The sequence below is a fragment of the Rhinoraja longicauda genome, chromosome 16 (genome assembly GCF_053455715.1).
Source record: "Rhinoraja longicauda isolate Sanriku21f chromosome 16, sRhiLon1.1, whole genome shotgun sequence".
Classification (NCBI taxonomy): domain Eukaryota; kingdom Metazoa; phylum Chordata; class Chondrichthyes; order Rajiformes; family Arhynchobatidae; genus Rhinoraja; species Rhinoraja longicauda.
In genome coordinates this window covers 41,469,213-41,490,653 of record NC_135968.1, presented here as the reverse complement: position 1 = coordinate 41,490,653, position 21,441 = coordinate 41,469,213, and the positions used below count along the sequence as shown (strand labels likewise).

Sequence of the window (21,441 nt, the reverse complement as noted above, 5' to 3'; positions counted from 1 at the left end):
CTGGTGAACCTTCTCTGTACTCCCTCTATGGCAAGGATGTCTTTCCTCAGATTAGGAGACCAAAACTGTACGCAATACTCCAGGTGTGGTCTCACCAATGCCCTGTACAACTGCAGCAGAACCTCCCTGCTCCTATACTCAAATATACGCACTAGGGACAATTTTTTTACATTTTCCAAGCCAATTAACCTACAAACCTGTACGTCTTTAGAATGTGGGAGGAAACCGAAGATCTTGGAGAAAACCCACGCAGGTCACGGGGAGAACGTACAAACTCCTTACAGGCAGCACCCGTAGTCAGGATCCAACCCGGGTCTCCGGCATTGCGTTTGCTGTAAGGCAGCAACTCTACCGCTGCGCCACTGTGCTGCCCTATTTTTAGTATATTGGAGAGTTATCTGTCTTATTAATTGATATTGCTACTGAAAGAAGATCTTATTCTCCGAAAGGTTTTGGAGTGGCCCTGATGGTTGGTCTTATTTTCTAAGGGATTTCGCAAAGTTTCCTTTCTTTGATAAAATTGACCCATAATCAACAGTGCAAAGTTGTTTTTTCAGGGAATACCAGAGTAGTGATATCTGGATTCATTCAATTTCAAGAATTAGTTACAAGCGAACATCGATGAATGTCACCCTGGCATTTCTTGCAAGAAGGCTTTGATCTGGGGTTACCACTGGTGGCCAGAAATGCATCAAACATGCAGAATTTTGTGAACTGTTTTCTTTTTTTGAACTTTGTGAAATTTTGTTCACTCTCTGAATTAGTTTGTAATCAACCTGTCATTCTGCATCTATGTCATGGGCCACTCTGCCTTGGGGTCACATCCATGTGGGCTGCGCTTAAGTGAACAAACAGAAATTTCCTGTTGTGAGTGATGGTGACTCAAAATGGCAGTAGTACTTTTCACAAACTGACTGCGACTGACAAGCCTGCTTATTTTTATGGCAGCAAATCGGTGGTTAATCATGTTGCACGATTTCTTATAATACATTCGTATAAGGATAGTTCGAAGGATAGGGATAGTGTCAAGAGCTAGGACATGAAGGAGCGATGGAAAAGTATTTCATGTTTTTTATCGTGTCACCAATTAGTTGACCCAAAATGATGCCACAGTAGATTTCTTTAGAATAATATCTTTAAGGTTGCTGTTTGTGTCTCTTGAAATTCCCAGCATGATTATCTGACAATTGTTGCAGACAACTGCAGATTAATTAAATGGACAATTTCTTGTCAATGCACATGCTAATATGGCATCCTCAAGGTGAACGATGTTGTTGAAGCTCCTTATCCTAACAGAAAGACTATGATCCTTGCACACATGGCCCTCTGAATGGGGAAACTATATTAATTTAGTTCATAAGTGAGGCAACTTAATGCAAATCATGAAATATCACATTTATTCACAGCTGCCACATAGCAGCATCCTGAGACAAAGAAATACATGACCACATACCATTACTGAGGCTTGATGGGAGGAGGTGACTAAAGTTGATTGGAAAGAGACCCTAGCAGGAATGACAGTGGAACAGGAATGTCTGGGAATAATTCGGAAAGTGCACCATCTTTTCATTCCAAAGAAGAAGAAAGGTTCTATCAAGAGAATGAGGTGACAGTGGATGACAAGGGAAGTCAAAGACAGCACAAAGCTAAAAGAAAAGGCATACAACATTGCAAAGACTAGTCTTCTTTCGTGTACGTCATCCATGTTTCAAATGTTACATCACTGTCATCGTCCGTCCTGTAAAGGGTGCAAGCTTCCGGCGACAATCAGTGGGAGCCATCACTTGTACAGTAGATGATGGTGGTAGCAGAATTAGCTCAGGACACTTCCAGTTACCAACCCCATGACATGGACGCTTCTGGTATGAGGCCGCAAAGACTAGTGGAAGTTAGAAGACTGGGAAGCTTTTAAAAAAAGAACAGAAGGTAACTAAAAAGGCAATAAGGTGAGAAAAGATGAAATATGAAAGTAAGCTAGCCAATAATATAAAGAGGATACCAATAAGAGTATGAAAGAGGCAAGAGTGGACATTGGACTGCTGGAAAATAATGCTGGAGAAGTATAATGGGGAATAAAGAAATGGCAGATGAATTGAAAACGTTTTTTGCATCAGTTTTCACAGCGGAAGTCACCAGCAACGTCCTTGAAAATCAAGAGAGTCAGAGGGCGGAAGTTAGTGGAGTGGCTATTACTAAGGAGAAGATGCTTGGGAAGCTGAAAAGCCCGAGGTGGATAAGTCACCTGGAAGGATGGACTGCACTCTGCGGATCTCATAGAGGTGGCATCAGTTGTGATCTTTCAAGCAACACTAGAGTCAGGAGTGGTTCCCGGCGGTTCCAGACAGGAGTGATTCGAGCTGTTCAGGAAGGGAACAAAGTAAAAGAGAGGAAACTCTTGGCTGGTTTGCCTGACTTCAGTGGTTAGGAAGATTTTAAAGTCCATTATAAAGGATGAGGTTTCTCAGTACTTAGAAGCACATGATAAAATAGGTCAAAGTCTTATTCCAAAGGCAAACCTGCTCCTGAGCGTTCTGGACCTCAGACTGGGGCGGAGGTTCAACTTCCAACAGCACAACGACCCTAAGCACACAGCCAAGACAACGCAGGAGTGGCTTCGTGACAAGTCTGTGAATGTCCTTGAGTGGCCCAACCAGAGCCCGGACTTGAACCTGATCGAACATCTCTGGAGGGACCTGAAAATCGCTGTGCATTGATGCTCCCCATGCAACCTGACAGAGCTTGAGAGGATCTGCAGAGAAGAATGGGAGAAATTACCCAAATATAGGTGTGCCAAGCTTGTAGCATCATACCCAAGAAGACTTGAGGCTGTAATCGCTGTCAAAGGTGCCTCAACAAAGTACTGAGTAAAGAGTCTGAATACTTATGTAAATGTGATATTTCAGTTATTTCTTTTTAATTACTTTGCAAAAATTTCTAAACACCTGTTTTCACTTTTTTTATGGTGCGGTACTGTATGTAGATTGATGATTTAAAAAAATGAATTAATCCATTTTAAAATAAGGCTGTTGTGTAACAAAATGTGGAAAAAGTGAAGGGGTCTAAATACTTTCTGAATGCACTGTATGTGAGGAAGGATGTGCTGGCATTGGAGAGAGTCCAGAGGAGGTTTACGAGAATGATCCTAATTGGGTTAACATATGATAAGCGTTTGATGGCACTAGGCCTGTACTCGCTGGAATTTAGAAGGATGAGGATAGGCATCATTGAAATTTACCGAATAGTTAAAGGCCTGGATAGAGTGAATGTAGAGAGGATGTTTCAACTAGTGGGAGAGTCGAGGACCAGAGGCCTTCTTTAGACAGAGGGTGGTGAATCTGTGGAATGAATTGCCACAGGTGGCTGTGGAGGCCAGGTCAATGGATATTTTAAAAGCAGAGATTGACAGATTCCTGATTGGTAAGGGTGTCAGGGGTTATGGGGAGAAGACAGAAGAATGGGGTTGAGAGGAAAAGATAGATCAGCCATGATTGAATAGCGGAGTAGACTTGATGGGGGAAAATAGCCTCATTCTGCTCCTGGAATGTATGAGCTTATCTCTAAACTAATCCCTCAGAATGTGCGATATGTCCAATGCTGCAAGTTATACGGAAAATGCACACATGGCCCACCCAGTTATATATTGGGACCCGTAGCCCCAAATAAACAACTTAGCGGAATCCAGTTTCTTTGTCCATGCTCCAATTTCTCATCATTTGGCATTTTGGAACATTGCATCCTGTTCATGAAACCCATGTCCTACGTATCGACCTTATTCCTCCTCAATTGTTGACGATCTAACCTTCCTTTCTACCCCACTATTCATGTTGCAAGCAATTCCCGTTCTTCTGAAAATCTCTTACTGAATTCTGGTAAATCTGTTTTCATCTGAATGCTTAAAAGTATGGATATATATAGTAGCATGTAGTGAATGAAATTAAAAAACTTTTGAGTTGAAGGAATTCACCTGCTCTATTTGTGTTTTTTATATATTGTGCAGATGTATCATATTAAAACTATAATGTTTTTTGGCTCTTCAGGTTGGTACTTTGCTTATTTTGACATTTTATTTCAATTCTTATGTGTTTGTTATTTATAGAAGAGCACTCAAGAAAGGAGAATATATCAAAAAGTGAAACCTTCATTCCAGTAAATGATCACGTACTAATTGGAACACAAAGTATTGACAGAAACCTGACCTTAGCAGACCTGCAGGACGTGAGACAACTGGAAACACTGGTTATTGTACAAACAATCATGGCAACAATGGCAGGCCACACATCCGCCCAGCACCACTGTTTAATGGCATATGCATATGTTATGTGCATATGGCGGGTGAGTGATAATTACATTTCTGTATAAAAATAATTTATCAGATTGGGAACATGATTTTTTTTAATTGCAACTGTTTTATTAAGCGATTTATAATAGTTTCATGGGAATCTTTGTACATGTCAATGTAGAAACCATTTTTGATAATCAATTACCTGAAAACTGAAAATAAATCAAATCCAATTAGTCCAATTCTAGAGCTACAACTTAAGCAGATGCTGAGAAACCATGATCAGCCATGATCACAATGAATGGCAGTGCTGGCTCGAAGGGCCGAATCGCCTCCTCCTGCACCTATTTTCTATGTAAAGATATATAATGATTCCAAAGTATGGATATAAAGAAAATAAGGGAAACATTGATTAAAGATTTTGTACCTTGAATGCATGTCAGAATTGGCAGTGAACTCCATTGGGTGACCTGGATAGGCAGATCAGCGAGACACCTGTTAAAATGGGGAATGAAGGGTAAGGTGAGAGGAGGGGAGGATCAGATACCAGCGACATTTGGAAGGCAACCGCACAATACTGGCAATGGAGGTGGTGTTCAGTGGGTGTCGGGTAGTGATGATGGCAGTGTGCTGAAACACATTTGATCAAGGATTTGGAGCCTGGGTCATCTACAGTAGAGTCAGGAGTATCAGGTCTAGACCTGGGATTCCAGTGATGGTATATGGGATGGAGATTACAGGACACTGAGAGGATCAATGTAAAATGGACTGAGAAGTACAAGGATGAAGTTAAGTTGTTGGCATTCCTGGCAGGCCTCTTTGAATTGAACTGTGCTGGGACAGTGTTGGTCCTGTTCTTACAGAGTGCATCAGTTGTAAAGCTGCATGAGTATTGGAACCACCCTTGTGTATAAATAGGGCCAGTGTGTAACTCGAGGAAGTGCTGGTCAAATTTCTAGTGATGCATAACAATCCCAAAATGGTTGTTAATGTTCTTCGCTTTGGAAAGGATTGAATTTCAGTCCATAATGCTATAAAACAAGATTGACTTTCCAACAATAAAACTTCGGTATAAACAGACCCTCTGAGGATATGTCAAATTGTTATATGCAAAATGAAAGGCAAAGTGCATGGCTACAAACAGATACCAAATAAATTTAATTGCAAGTTGTTTCTGTTGTTAGTTGTGATTTATTTATCATTAACACTACAATGGTAATAAATTCTGCTAATTTTAACAGCTTACGTTCACAAACACTGATGTAGTCTAGTCAATTTCAAAACACACATGTTTTTTCCCCATATTAGATGAACATGCTAAATATCTTTTCTTTCGATGAAAGGCTGAGGAGTTTCTTAAAATTGCAAAATATTTAGAAAGAATGGATACAGAGAGCTCAGTAGTATATCTGGAGGCCATTATTAAATGTTGATCACTAAGAATACCAATCAGGAATTCAGAAGGAACTACTTTACCTAAAGAGTGCTGATAATTTGTAACTTGCTACTACTGTGAGTGGTTGAAGCTAACAGGATGGATACCTTCAAGAGGAGGCTGGACATGCATATGAGGCAGAAGGAATCAAAGATTTGGATAAGGAAGGACTAGAGGAGTATAATGGGAGGCATGAATGTTGGGCCAGATGCCTGTTTCTGTGTGTGCTGTGTATGGCATAAATATAATCAATTGTAATTTTTTGATACAAATTCATGCAGAATTTAATTGAGTTTAAAAATTTGGTTGTGGGGTGACTGAACAAAAGAGCTGTTTTATCTCTAAAACATGGAACATAGAACGGTATATCACAGCACGGGCCCTTTGGCCCACAATGTTTGTGCCGAACATGATACCGAATTAAACTAATCTCCTCTGCCTGCACTTGATCCACATCCCTCTATTCCTTGCTCTTCCATGTACACTCTAAAAGCCTCTTAAATGCCACTATCGTATCTGCCTCCACCACCATCCCTGGAAATACATTCCAGACTCCCACCACTCTCTATGTAAAAAGACTTGCCCTGCACATTATTAAACTTTCCCCTTATTGTCTTATAGCTATGCTCTCTAATGCTGGGCATTTCCACCCTGGGATAAATGTTCTGACTGTCTATCCTATCTATGCCTCATAATTTTATATACTTTTATCGTCTCCCCTCAATGACCGATGTTCCAGAGAAAACAATCCAACCTATCCATGTTGCTGAAATTCTCTCTTCCAGGCAGCATTCTGGTAAGCCCCCTCTGCACCCTCGCCAAAGCCTTTGCATCCTCTCTGTAATGGGGTGACCAGACTGCATGCAATACATTGTCTAACTATGATCTTATAGTACTGCATAATGGCCTCCTGCTTCTTATACTCAATGACCTGAACAATGAAGGCAAGCATACCACACACCTTATTTATCTCCCAGAGTACCTGTGATTTTAGATTTAGATTTAGAGATACAGCGCAGAAACAGGCCCTTCGGCCCAACGGGTTCACGCCGCCCAGCGATCCCTGCACATTAACACTATCCTACACCCACTAGGGACAATTTTTACATTTGCCCAGCCAATGAACCTACAAACCTGTACGTCTTTGGAGTGTGGGAGGAAACCGAAGATCTCGGAGGAAACCGAAGATCTCAGAGTAAACCCACGCAAGTCACGGGGAGAACGTACAAACTCCATACAGACGGCTCCCGTAGACAGGATTGAACCTGAGTCTCTAGCGCTGCATTCGCTGTAAGGCAGCAACTCTACCGCTGCGCCACCGTGCCGCCTTCGATGAGATCTGAACTTGGACTCAAATTCCTCTTCATATCAATGCTGTTAAGGGTCTTGCTATTAACTGTGCATTGACCTCTTACGTTCAACCTCCCAAGGTACAACACCTCACACTTGCTCGGATTAAACACCATCCGCCATTTCTCTGCCCAGTTCTGCAGCTGATTTATATCCTGCTGTACTTTCTGACAGCCTTCCTCACTGTTGATAACCGGGTTGCGATGGAACTTTGGGGAAGAATGATCACAACAAATGTTGGAATGTTGCACTAACTTTGAAAGTGAAGTACTTTAATCCAAAGCCAAAATCTTAGAGCATAATAAGAGAAAACCTGAGACATGAGGGGATAGTTCTCTGGTTGATTGGGAAAGGAGGAAAGGTCTAGCTAGTATCTTTCCCTTTCAACCCCATTCCCCTGCCTTCACCCCATAACCCCTGACACCTCTAATAATCAAGAACCTGTCAATCTCTGTCCTTAAAATATCTAAGTGACAGCCTCATAGCCGTCAGTGGCAATGAATTTCACAGATTAATCATCCTCTGACAAAATAAATTAATCCTCATCTCCTTTCTAAAGGTACATCTTTTTATTCTGAGGCAAAGGCCTCTGGTCCTAAACTCACCCACTAATGGAAACATCCTCTCCACATTTACTTTATCCAGGCCTGTCGTTATTTGGTAAGTTTCAATGAGGTCCCTCGTCATCTTTTTAAACTGCAGTGAGTACAGGTCTAGTGCCGTCAAACGCTCATCATACGTTAACCTAATCATTCTCGTAAACCTCGTCTGGACCCTCTCCAATGCCAGCACATCCTTCCTCAGATATGGGGCCTAAACTGCTCACAATACTCCAAATCTGGTATGACCAGTGAGTGCCTTATAAAGCCTCAGCAGTACATCGCTGTTTCTATATTTTATTCCTCTCGAAATAAATGCATTGCATTTGCCTTTCTTAGTACCAATTTAACTTGCAAATTAACTTTTTTGGAATCTTGCACCAATACTCCCAAGTACCTTTGCACCTCCGATTTCTGAATTTTCTCCCCATTTAAAAAAATAGTGTAAGCCTTAATTCCTACGACCAAAATGCATGACTCCACACTTTGCTATGCTGTATTCCATCTGCTATTTCTTTGCCCATACCGCCAATCAGTCCAAGTCCTTCTGCAGTCTCTGTTCTCGCTACACTACCTGCCCCTCCACCTATCTTCATATCACCTGCAAACGTGGCCACAAAGCCTTCAATTCCCTCAGCCAAATCGTTAATATACAATGTGAAGAGTAATGGCCACAGCACTGACTCCTGTGGAATAACACTAGTCATTCAGAAAAAGCCCGCTTTATTGCCATTCTTTGCGTCTGCCATTCAGCCCAACTGCTATCCATGCTAATATCTTCCCTCTGATACCATGGACTCTCATCTTCTTTAGCAGCCTTACCTGCATCACCTTATCATAGGCCTTCTGTAAATCCCGGTACACATAATTCACTGACTCTCTTTTGTCTATCCTGCTATTTACTTTCTCAAAGTATTCTATCAGGCACAACAGGCCAGATCTTTTCACAAAACAATGCTGACTTCGGCCTATTTTAACAGTCCTTTATAATGGACTCAAGAGAGAGCTGGACAGAGCTAGATAGAGCTCTTAAGGATAGCGGAGTCAGGAGGTATGGGGAGAAGGCAGGAACGGGGTACTGATTGAGAATGATCAGCCATGATCACATTGAATGGCGGTGCTGGCTCGAAGGGCCGAATGGCCTACTCCTGCACCTATTGTCTATTGACTCTGTAATCTTACCAGCCATTGAAGTCAGCCTAACCGGTCTATAGTTTCCACTCTTCTATTTAGCTCCTTTCTTGAACAACGGAGTAATATTTGTAGTTTTCCAATAATCTGGAACCACTCCTGACTCTAATGATTCTTGAAAAATCACTACTTGTGCCTCCACAATCTCTAAAGCCACCTCTTTCAGAACTTTGAGGTGCAGTCCATCCAGTCCAGTTGACTTATCCACCTTCAGACCTTTCAACTTCCCAAGCACTTCTCCTTAGTAATAGCCCCTCCACTAACTTCCATTCCTGATTCTCTAGAGGTGCAGCTACTTTGAACTAAAATGAAGAGATATGACCTCGTGCAGAGGTTTGTAAAGCTTTGACATTCTCTTACAACAGTGGGTTTTGAGGCTCATTCGTGGAGATCATTTAAAAAGAAGTTAATAGGTGTATGGATATTAAAGGTGTCAAGTTATAAAGGAGTAGTTCAGTAAAATGGTGCAGTGGTAGAGGTTCAACTTGGGTGTTGATGAATGGTGGAGCAAGCCTAAAAGGCTGTGTGGCATACTTTTGCTCCTCTCTCTTAAGCACTTATGTTCGTATGAAAAATAGCAAGCTAGTTACGGTTCGGGCTGGTAATTTTTCATCGAACTATTCAGATGGAAGCTCGTTGATCTGAACCATCAATTATATCTCTTCTGCAGATGCTGCTGAGTAAACCCCTCCTGAGTATTTCTACTTTTTATTTCCAGCCTCTGCAGTATTTTGCCTTTAGAAACTATTGATAGTTTGGGCTGGCAGCTCCCTTGTGATTTAAGCAATGATTACTCCCTTAATGCCTTCAATCTTTCATGGATAGTTTCTTGTGACCAACTGCTGCAACCAGATATGAAGACTGAAGGATTGCAGAGCGGGCAATTGTAAAGAAAATAACTCTGAACATCCCTTCTTAATATCATAACTGGTTTATAATTAAAGAACTTTGTGGATTGAAGTATTGATCAAATATGGTCGGTTTGGTTGTCTGCTTTAACAGTTCTCTTTTGAACAGTTTGAACATTTCATTTCTAAGGTATAGTTCCACGGTATTTGATAACTTTTATTTCTTCCATGAATGGTTTGGCAAGGTAACAGCATATTTGACGGATGTAATTTCCAGAATGGTCTCAATATAGGCTGATCATAAGGTCATAAGTGATAGGAGTAGAATTAGGACATTCGGCCCATCAAGTCTAGTCCGCCATTCAATCTCGGCTGATCTATCTCTCCCTCCTAACCCCATTCTCCTGCCTTCTCCCCATAACCTCTGACACCTGTATTAATCAAAAATCTATCTATCTCTGCCTTAAACATATCCACTGACTTGGCCTCTACATCCTTCTGTGGCAAAAAAATCCACAGATTCACCATTCTCCTACAAAAGAAATTTCTCCTTAGCTCCTTCCATAATGAATGTCCTTTAATTCTGAGGCTCTGACCTCTAGTCCTAGACTCCCACTAGTGGAAACATCCTCTCCACATCCACTCTATCCAAGCCTTTCACTATTCTGTATGTTTCAATGAGGTCCCCCCTCATCCTTCTAAACTCCAGTGAGTACAGGCCCAGTGCTGCCATACGCTCATCATAGGTTAACCCACTCATTCCTGGGATCATTCTTGTAAACTTTCTCTGGACTCCCTCCAGAGCCAGCACATCCTTCCTCAGATCGAGGCCCAAAATCGCTCACAATATTCCAAATGCGGCCTCACCAGCACTTTATTGATTACATCCCTCTTTTTGTATACAAGCCCTCTTGAAATAAATGCGAGCATTGAGTTTGCTTTCTTTACTACCAATTTGGCTTGCAGATTAACCTTTTAGGAATCCTGCACCAGCACTCCCAAGTCCCTTTGCACTGATTTCTGGATTCTCTCCCCATTTAGAAAATAGTCTATGCCTTTATTCCTACTACCAAACATGCATGACTCCACACTTTGCTACACTATATTCCATCTGCCACTTCTCTGCCCACTCTCCCAAGCTGTCCAAGTCCTTCTGCAGAGTCCCTGCTTTCCCTACACTACCTGCCCTTCCACCTATTTTCGTATCATCCGCAAACTTGGCCACAAATACTGCAGTCCTCTCATCTAAATCATTAATATACAACGAGAAGAGTAGCGGCCCCAGCTCCGAGCCCTGCGGAACTCCGATAGTCACTGGTAGCCACCATGATGATGCTCTCATGCAAAATAGGCAAGCACAACATTGACCTATTTAAATAGGGCTACTACAAAAACACATAAAGGACCACAGTGTACATTTGGTCCTTTAGCCACTTGTGCGAATGCACTGTGTAGAACTATATTTACCTTTAGCAGCCAAATCACAGGTACTGCCCTACATCACAAAAAAAGGCAATCAAAAGCTTATCTAAATACATTTGCGAGGGCTTCAAGATACTTCCAGATCCCTGTGACATCTTACAATGCTCTCTCTCATGCCTCCTCTGGGAATACCTACTACTTCTTATAGCATTTATTCACAAAATGCTGGAGTAACTCAGCAGGACAGGCAGCATCTCAGGAGAGAAGGAATGGGTGACGTTTCGGGTCGAGACCCTTCTTCAGACTGATGGCAGCAGGCCCCACCGGGTCCCCCTTCATGCTCGGTGGCCCCCGGTTCGGTCCCCCCTTTGTCGTCTGCGGCCCTCCTTGCTCTTGGCAGCGCGGGTCCCCCCGCACTCTCCACCTCCATCTCACTCTCGATGGTCCACCTCGCTCACGGCGGTCCACCTCCATCTCACTCTTGACGGTCCACCACGCTCTTGACGGTCCACCTCGCTCTCGACAGTCCACCTCGCTCTCGGTGGTCCACCTCCATCTCACTCTCGACGGTCCACCTCGCTCCCAACGGTCCACTTCGCCCCCAACGGTCCACCTTGCTCTGGACGGTCCACCTCGCTCTCGGTGGTCCACCTCTCTCCCGACAGTCCACCTCGCCCTCGACGGTTCCCCCCCCGCACTCTCGATGGTCCACCTCGCTCTCGACGGTCCATCTCGCTCTCGACGGTCCACCTCGCTCTCGGCGGCCCCCCCCCGCACACTTGACGGTCCACCTCGCTCCCGACAGTCCACCTCGCTCGGCGGTCCACCTTGCTCCCGACAGTCCCCCCCCCGCACACTTGACGGTTCACCTCGTTCTCGACGGTCCATCTCGCTCGTGGGTCCCTCCTTGCAGAAGGCGGCGCAGGTCCCGTCGACATTGGTGGCTGGGAGCCGAGTTCAGAGTCTGCAGTGAGCGAGCTGGGCGTACTGGAGGGTCTCCATCGTCAGTCCGGGATGAACGGGTCCACGGCGGGTGGTTCCCCGTCGTCAGTCGACTGTGAGCCAATCCTCTGTCATCGATCCGCACAATATAATTTCCTTCCTTCCTTCCCAATTGTTTTGTCATTTGTTCCGTTTTCCTGCTCTGTTTTCTATTTGTTTATGATTAATAACAAATAAGCAAGGTTACAAAATGACTTTTATAATAAATGTTATTTGAAGCTATTAATTTAAACTTAATTTTTAACATACTCTTTGTTTCCTTAAATTTTCATTCTAGGTATCACTGGAATCTGCAGCGTTATTCATCAAGGAGTCAACTGTTCCTGCTCCTTCAAACACTCCTCGTGCAGATACTGGAGCTAAGTCAAATAAATCAAAAGACAAGAAAGAGGTACTATTCAAACATTTTGAAGGACTATGTGAATTTGTATTTATTCAAAAGGGACAACAGATTATTTGATTTAATGGTCCCTGCATAGCATGCAAGTCCACACCCAGACATCGAGGACACTTTACAATGTCCTGATGCAGAGTGTTAACCTGAAATGACAACTATCCCTTTGCACCACAGATGCTGCCTGATCCACTATGTTTCTACATGTGGTGAGTTTGTTGCTCCAGACTACAGCATCTGCAGACTCCTGTGCACCCAAAGTACAATGTGTGTCTCCACAACCAGACATTCAGTGCACATTTACACAAAGGCAGAATATGCCAACTGACTTTGGCTGTGTGGCAAAAGTAAACAAATCTGTAGCCCCAGAACAAATCCAAAGGATTTTATCCCACAATCAAAATATCAAAATATCTGACTTATCACTTCATTGGATTATGGAAAGTAACTCTCTTATTTTAAAAATATTGATATTTGTAAAGAGTTGTTTAAAAAAGCATAATGAATCCAAAGTGTCAAAATAATACTTTCCCAAATTGAATGCCTGAATCCTTTTAACTGTTACATGATCACAGGGTTACTTTCTAAGCAACTGGTGCTAATAGTAGTTTAAAAAATGGCACAGAAATGCAATTTGATGTTTATGATGTTAATAACTGAATCCATCTTTATTGCTCTTTATCTCTGGTCCATATTTTTGCTTTAATACGTTCAACATAATGAATAGTACATTTGTTTCATATGAAAATAATTTGGACAGGCCAAGTTGTTCTGATCTTTCAAGTAGACAGGAACATTTGGTGGAGGTATCATATGGTCTTTGTTACACTATAAAATGATGAATGACTACTTGTTATTCCTATGACACATTAGGTATTACAGTGACTGTTCACATTTGTTACAGTACCTTGACAGGAGATATTTTACCAAAAACATAGCATCGGAATTTCTACAAAGTCAACTTCAATCTGATCGGTGAAGTCATAATAGGAAAGTCACACCTCACGAAATGCTAAGCTCAGTAATAATTCTAAAAAACTATCAGAAATTATTAAGCAAATACACTTGAGGACACTGGAAATTCATTCAAATGTTTTGCATCACCTCGCAGAGCAACATCTGCCAATAAAAATGAATGGTTTTGCTGAACCCGTATTAAACCCAGACACAAAGAACTGCAGATGCTGGAATCTTGAAGAAAACACAATGTTTGAATATCTCCGTGTGTCAGGCAGCATTTCGTCAGGGTAAGGGTAGGTGACATTTCGGGTCGGGAATCTACTGAGAGCTGAGTTACTCCAGCACTTTATGTTTTGCTGTGTTGAGTCTTCCCTGGCACAGGGCCAGCAGGTAGATGAGGACGTTGTCAGGCGACCTTTGTTTTCAGCAGGAATCCAATGTAATCAGAGTGATAAGGGAGAATATCTCATAAAACCGCCGTAATTTCGTAGTAAAATATGGCTAAGGGCATTAAAAGAGCATTTTCAATCGGGTGAGGGAGGTAGAAATGGAGAGATAATTTAGAGGTGACATCTACAGCTTGTCTCTGAAGCTGAGAGTGTAACTTCAGGAAAAGGTGCAAGAAAACCAGGGATTTATAAAAAGCAAAGGGAGAAACTGTATCTCTCAACAAAAAAAACCCCAAAATAAACCAAAACAATGTTCGATAATAACTGGGAGCTCGACCATATAAAGCATGGTTATAAAGGGATCTGAGCAGAAGGGTTGGATTCTAAATTTAAAAATGTAGTGCTAGACTAGGATGATGGATAAGTGGGACTAAGTGTGAGTCAGAATTGGAATATGAGAGCTTTGAATGAGCAGGTTTATGATGACTGGAAGATGGGATGCTGACCAGGAGAACATTTGTTTAGAGTAATCAAATCTGAGTAAAGGTTTCAACAGCAGAAGAAAGGGTGGTAGCAATGGAAGACGTAAGTAACAAGTCTGCATCCTCAAGCTTCAGCTGTGCTGACACGTTGGCAGAATTATATTCTGGGTTTAATAATGGATTTGGTAAATAACGTGGCGGCGCCTAACGGCAGCGGCTGACTAGCAGTCTGTCCGTCTTTTTTTTGTTGAGTGTCGGTGTTGGGATGATTTTTATATATATTTTTTTGGTTGTGTATGTGTGGGAGGGGGTGGTGGTGTGTGGGGGGTGGGTGTGGGTGGGTGGGTGTGGGGAACTTTTCTCTTCCTCACGGCGCGGGGTGCGGCTCGGCTGCGGGGCCTAACATCCCCCGGTGCAGCTCGGCCGCTGGACTTTACATCCCGGTGCGGCTTGGCCGCTGGACTTTACATCCCGGTGCGGCTTGGCCGCTGGACTTACATCGCCCGGTGCAGCTCGGCCGCGGGACTTTACATCCCGGTGCGGCTTGGCCGCTGGACTTTACATCCCGGTGCGGCTTGGCCGCTGGACTTACATCGCCCGGTGCAGCTCGGCTGCGGGACTTTACATCGCCCGGTGCAGCTCGGCTGCGGGGCTTAACACCGCCCGGTGCGGCTCGGCTGCGGGACTTTTCACCGCTGGTGCGGCTCGGCTGCGGGACTTAACACCGCCCGGTGCGGCTCGGCTGCGGGACTTTTCACCGCTGGTGCGGCTCGGCTGCGGGACTTAGCTGCGCAAGGCTTGGTCGCGGGCCTTTCATCGCCCGGTTCGGCCGCGAGACGTTTCAGCGCCCGGTGCAGGGACTGTGCGGGTCGGTCGGGGACGAGCTGTCTGTCCGTGGGCGTGAGGAAGAGAGGGGAAGTTTTGTTGCCTCCATCACAGTGAGGGGGTGTTTGGAGTCACTGTGATGGACGTTTGTGTTGGGGTCATGTGTCTTGTGTTCTTTTTTTTTTTTCTATGACTGCTATGTAGTTTCGTTCGGTACTTCGGTACCGAACGACAAATAAAGCTCTGTTATACCTGTTATACCTGTTATAAGACAATAGCATTAATGCAAGAAAGGCATTAAAACAGAAAATGCTGGAAATACTCAACTGGTCAGACTGCATCTGTTTAAAGAAAAGTGGAGTTAAGGTTTCAGGTCAAAGACCCCTCTTCTGCATTATTGTTTTACCTGTTTTGATTTCTGGAGTATATTTCTTTCCTAATAGTCAGTTGGTCGAGACAAATCGAAATCAAATCAAGTCGATGGTCGAGATAAATCAAAATCAAATATCCCGCTTGTTACTGTGCCGACTAATCTGGAGGAATGGGCAATGTATGTATGTCCCAGTGAAGTTCAAGATGCCTTCAAAAAGGGTCCAAGTAATTGCCTGATCAACAAGAAAAATATCCTGAAACCTGTAAGTATAAGAAATATTTCACAAAGGTCACAATTATTCTGCCATGTTGGAGTAACTCAGCAGGATTTACTCCAGCATTTTGTGAATAAATACCTTCGATTTGTACCAGCATCTGCAGTTATTTTCTTACAATTATTCTGCAATCTGTCATGTTAATATAAACATGAGAATGTGAATTTTCAGATCTCTTCTGATAATCATTTTTGGCAACTTAGAAGTATATTTATTTAAACTAAACAAATTATTTTTTTCTTTCACTTACTCTTGGGAAATATTCACAGTACTTGGCAAAATAAGTAGGAAAAAAACTGCAGATGCTGTTTAAAATCGAAGGTAGACACGAAATGCTGGAGTAACTCAGTGGGTCAGGCAGCATCTCGGGAGAGAAGGAATGGGTGACGTTTCGGGTTGAGACCCTTCTTCAGACTCTGAAGAAGGGTCTCGACCCGAAACATCACCCATTCCTTCTCTCCCAAGATGCTACCTGACCCGCTGAGTTATTCCAGCATTTTGTGTCTAACTTGGCAAAATAAACTGCTTGTTGTAATGAGAGAAGTTAATCAGCAGACACAGGCAGTAAGGAGAAATGGAAAGGATAGGAAGGGTATTAATTCACTGCCTTTTTCAGTTATCATTGATACAGATCTGCACACTTCTTTCTTAATTTATGAATTCACTGGTGTCTGTTTTGCCAATATTTTGATAGCTGTATGCAATGTTGTATTAAATAATTTAATGTTTATCTTCTGCCAATTTAATTTCCAGATAATGAATTTGTGATTCTGTGACCCTTCTCTAATGTCAATGGGCCAGATTTATACTGCTAAATAGAAAGGATTGTTTTGATGATAGGTATAGCCAGGAGACTATGGACACATAATTGAGTCTGTCCGTTATTGCACAAGATAGTGTCCCCATACAATTAGTTATTTTCAAATCACCAACTCTTAATCATAGTGGCGTACAACATAAAAACAACTCATTGATTCCACTGAGTCTGCAGCAACCATCAAGTGCTCATTTACAATAACTCTACCCTAATCTTATTTTATTCTTCCCATATTCCTATAAACTATCCCCAGATTCCACCACTCACCTACTGACTTGTGGCCAATTAACTGACCAACTTGCCCACCATTGGGATATGATGGGATACCAGAATATCCTGAGGGAAAACCCAGTGGCCATGGGGAGAATGTTCAGGCTCCACACAGCAGCACCAAGGGACAGGAGTGAATCTGGGTTGCTGAAAGTGTGGACAGCAGCTCTACTACCTACTTGGGATTCTACAAAGGATTCACCCACCACCCTCTGTGCGAAAAATAAACATGTCCCCCACATCTCCATTAAACATTGCCTCTATTACCTTAAAGCTATGCCCTCTTTTCTTTGACATCTCCACCTTGGGAAAAAGTTTCTGATTGTCTATTTTATCTATGCCTGTCATATTTTTATATAATTCAATCAGGTCTCCCCTCAATCTCCGGTATTCTAGAGAAAACAATCCACATTTGACCAATCTCTAATATCCCCTAATCCAGGTAGCATTCTGGGAAAGCTCTTCTGCACCCTCTCCAAAGTCTCCATATCCTTACTGCAATGGGGCAATCAGAACTGCATGCAATACTCCAAATGAGGCCTAACCAAAATCTTATTGAGCTGCATCCTGACTCTTGTACTCAAAATACCTATGTGACCTAACCAAAGTCTTTAAGAGCTAAATCATGACTCCCTGACTCTAGTACTCAAATAAGTTACAATTAATCTGTTTAATTATTGCATTTACAATTTTGCTCTTGTCAGCAAATATTGTCTCCCTGAGTGAAACGGATATAGTAAAAAGATGAAGTCAAGCTGTGTTTTATTTTTGTGATCGTACATGCCAGTTCAGCATATCGGCACTTCTAAAACGTTAAATGTTGTTATTTTGTTTTCCGGCCATGTGGATACCTATGTTTATTAATCGTGCGTACCAGCGTCATCTTGCCTACAAAAAAAACTGCTGGAAGAAGTAACCACAGGCATAATTTATACTCCCTTTGTAGACTATTACACAGCAATTAGATTGCAAAATGGTGCTTATATCAATCGTGAAATTGGATCAGGCTCTTTGCAGTCTTAAACAATGTTAGTATTTCTCTACATCTACACATGCTTAATGATATTAGTTGTAATGCAAGAAATATTTCAACTCATGGTGAGATGGTTTACAGCACCCAGTTCCCAAGCCCACGGTTAGATGTCATTGGTAACTTCAAAATGATAGCTGATCCCAGATGCCTTAAAGGATTAGTACGCCATTTTGAGTACTGCACCACAAAGTAGCAGAAGCTAAGTTTCAACTATACAACTTCCATCAATATCCATACAATGCAACATATTATTTAAGGTGGAAACCAGATCTTCCAATTGCCACTGTACGAAACAATAGGGCAAGTCATGTGTAGACATTCAACCAGTCCCATATCTAAACATATTTGATTGTGATATATTATTCTCAAAAGTCATAGCACTTTCTACTTTATATTCATGTCATATACATCCAATGGCAACATAGTTATTTATACATGCCATAATATTAATTTTAATAAAAAATAATACTTGGCTGAATTTCTGAACAATTATTTTAATCTACACATATTGTCATTTTATCAATCATTGCACAAAAACATAACCTTTCCTAACCAACACAGACCCCTGCAGAACATCACTAGTCACTGACAGCCAACCACAAAAGGCCCCCTTTAGTCCCACTTTTTGCTTTCTGTCTGTCGAACAATCTTCTATCCAATCTAGTACCTTGCCTCTATAACCAAGCGCTCCTATTTTGTTTAGCAGTATCCCCTATATATCTCTCCCATTTTTATTGAGGCCCTTCACAAAAATGACCAGGCTGATCTTTAAGGCCACCCTTTTATTCTGAATAGACCTTTACATTGCTTGCAAGCTCAGTTTCATGTCTTTTTACCATCCTGTGGACTGTCTTAACATCCTCCCACATTCCCTTTACTCGTGGAGGGATTCACTTGATCTTGGGATCTGAGAAGGTGCATGGAAATGTTAAGTGCAAGGGTGCAGTTGCCTCCTCCTGCCTGTCTCCATGGTTTGGGGAGGAGGGCATATCCTGAAATTCTGCAATGATAAATGCAAAAGATGATTGGAAGTTGCCCAAACCAATGATGCTCATAAGTCATGAAAAACAGACAAAGATAGATCATGGATTGGGATAAGGGGAGGAGGGAGCTGAAAGGGAAGATCAGCTGAGTTCCCACCATCACCCACATTTTAATTTGACCCTCCGTGGATTTCTAACATAATAATGCCTAAACTAACGATTAGTTGCACCCACTTCTACAGTTAGAAGTCAGATGGTAGGTCGGAAAAAACCCTGTTTTGTTTTCCATGTGTTAAGCCAGGTGGCAATTCATTGACATCGTCTTCCAATAAATATTTTAACTAATTACTCTTAATGAATTTACCAATAATGGCTGTCATGGAATTTGTATATGAGTGTGTGGGTGTGTGTAAGATATGGGTGTCTTAGTTAGAAAGCACTGTATGTGTGTACATCTGATGCTGGGCAGCATACTCTCAGATGTGTGAGATTTCTACAGGGGTAATTCTTCGGCTCTGACAGTCCTGGTAACCAGATGGTAGTTCAGTGATTCAGTTTTACAGCACTGACCTTGATCAGATGACTGGCGCTATGTTTTATTTTCCACATGGGAACAGGTCTGCTTTCAACCTCAACCACATCCACTATAATATTAAGCTCTTCATTATTCCCTGCTGCCCAAAAAATGTCCTGCAGTCAACAAAACTTCAAAATGACTTTCTGTAGTGGTGAAAATGTTGACCACAAGGCTTTTTTAAGAGCTTAAAAACGTTTTGGCATCATATAGTACTTAATCAGGTTGACAAGTGGTAAAATTCATGAGTTAATAGGTGATTAATTGAAAGTAATAATAGAAGAAATCAAAGCATTAATCATTTTAAATGTGCACACATTCTTGTCAAGCATGGTAGAAAACCACCCTCTACTGTCAATGACACAATGTCATTATATCAATTATTGCACAAACATAATAGTTCCTAGTCCTGATTGCTCTTAATGTTAAATATAAACAATATGGACTTTGATATTCATAAAGACAGAAAGAAACCTTCAAAATACTTGGTATTGCATGATGACCACTCAGCTGAATGCATTGATTGACAACTCTAAATCTCACAAACCAATGTAGTAAATGCTTGTATCCTGTTCTGAATTTTTGAATGAAAAAGCCCACCAGCAATGTTTTATGGGATTTAAATTAATGCTATAGTTTCCACAATACTGACTGATTTATTTTCTTTTTGAAAGACCAACAGTTTATTCTACATGGATTTATTGGTGAAAGAGTTGCAAAGCTTATCGTATACACATCTGACATTGCCCATTCTTCAGCTTGAAGAATTAATTGCCAGTGAAATACTGGATAACAAGAGTCTCTCTGACTTGTACCATCTCAGGTGATCTTTTATTTATTTTCTAAACTAATGTAACAAACTATTGTCCCAAGTATTCTGTGCTGTGTTATCGCTTATTAAATTTTAAAAATTTTAAATTTTATAGGTGCAGGAGTAGGCCATTCGGCCCTTCGAGCCTGCACCGCCATTCAATATGATCATGGCTGATCATCCAGCTCAGTAACCTGTACCTGCCTTCTCTCCATACCCCCTGATCCCTTTAGCAAAAAGGGCCACATCTAACTCCCTCTTAAATATAGCCAATGAACTGGCCTCAACTACCTTCTGTGGCAGAGAATTCCACAGACTCACCACTCTCTGTGTGAAGAAATGTTTTCTCATCTCGGTCCTAAAAGACTTCCCCCTTATCCTTAAGCTGTGACCCCTGGTTTTGGACTCCCCAACATCGGGAACAATCTTCCCGCATCTAGCCTCTCCAACCCCTTAAGAATTTTATATGTTTCTATAAGATCCCCCCTCAGTCTTCTAAATTCCAGCGAGTACAAGCCTAGTCTATCCAGTCTTTCTTCATATGAAAGTCCCGCCATCCCAGGGATCAATCTAGTGAACCTTCTCTATACTCCCTCTAAGGCAAGAACGTCTTTCCTCAGATTAGGAGACCAAAACTGCACACAATACTCCAGGTGCGGTCTCACCAAGGCCCTGTACAACTGCAGTAGAACCTCCCTGCTCCTAAACTCAAATCCTCTTGCTATGAATGCCAACATACCATTCGCTTTCTTCACTGCCTGCTGCACCTGCATGCTTGCTTTCAATGACTGGTGCACCATGACACCCAGGTCACGTTGCATCTCCCCTTCTCCTAATCGTTCACCATTGGTTTGGGTGAAAGCAGATTGTTTATTTCATTTTAAATGCTGGGTTTGATCCCAAGGCATTGCTACCGATTGCTCCCCTCATCCACACTACAACAACCTATTGATTTGACTCATCTTGTATTCCCTATCAAGTACATTTTACCCAATCCAAGATTGCCTCCTGTATTGTATTGCTCAGCAGACATATTTATCTCTCATTTCCCTCCATGCTCATCTCATTCGTTCTCGGTCTCTTGTACCTTAAAGTTAACTTTCATATTCTATTGCTTAAAGCCCTTGATT

At 42.1% G+C, this 21,441-nt stretch overlaps 1 protein-coding gene across 4 annotated transcripts in view; it reads left to right on the top strand.

The window, feature by feature from the left end:
• cfap46 (cilia and flagella associated protein 46) overlaps window positions 1–21,441 on the top strand; it is a 188,671-nt gene that overhangs the window by 81,530 nt on the left and 85,700 nt on the right. For all 4 annotated transcript variants that reach the window (XR_013548319.1, XM_078413696.1, XM_078413695.1 and 1 more), the window contains 4 exons: window positions 4,097–4,332; window positions 12,404–12,517; window positions 15,620–15,811; window positions 20,175–20,323. Coding sequence is in view for 3 of the 4 variants with exons in the window: in XM_078413696.1 (XP_078269822.1) it covers window positions 4,097–4,332; window positions 12,404–12,517; window positions 15,620–15,811; window positions 20,175–20,323 (691 nt within the window). In the remaining variant the exon portion in view is untranslated. The remainder of the gene's footprint in view (window positions 1–4,096; window positions 4,333–12,403; window positions 12,518–15,619; window positions 15,812–20,174; window positions 20,324–21,441) is intronic.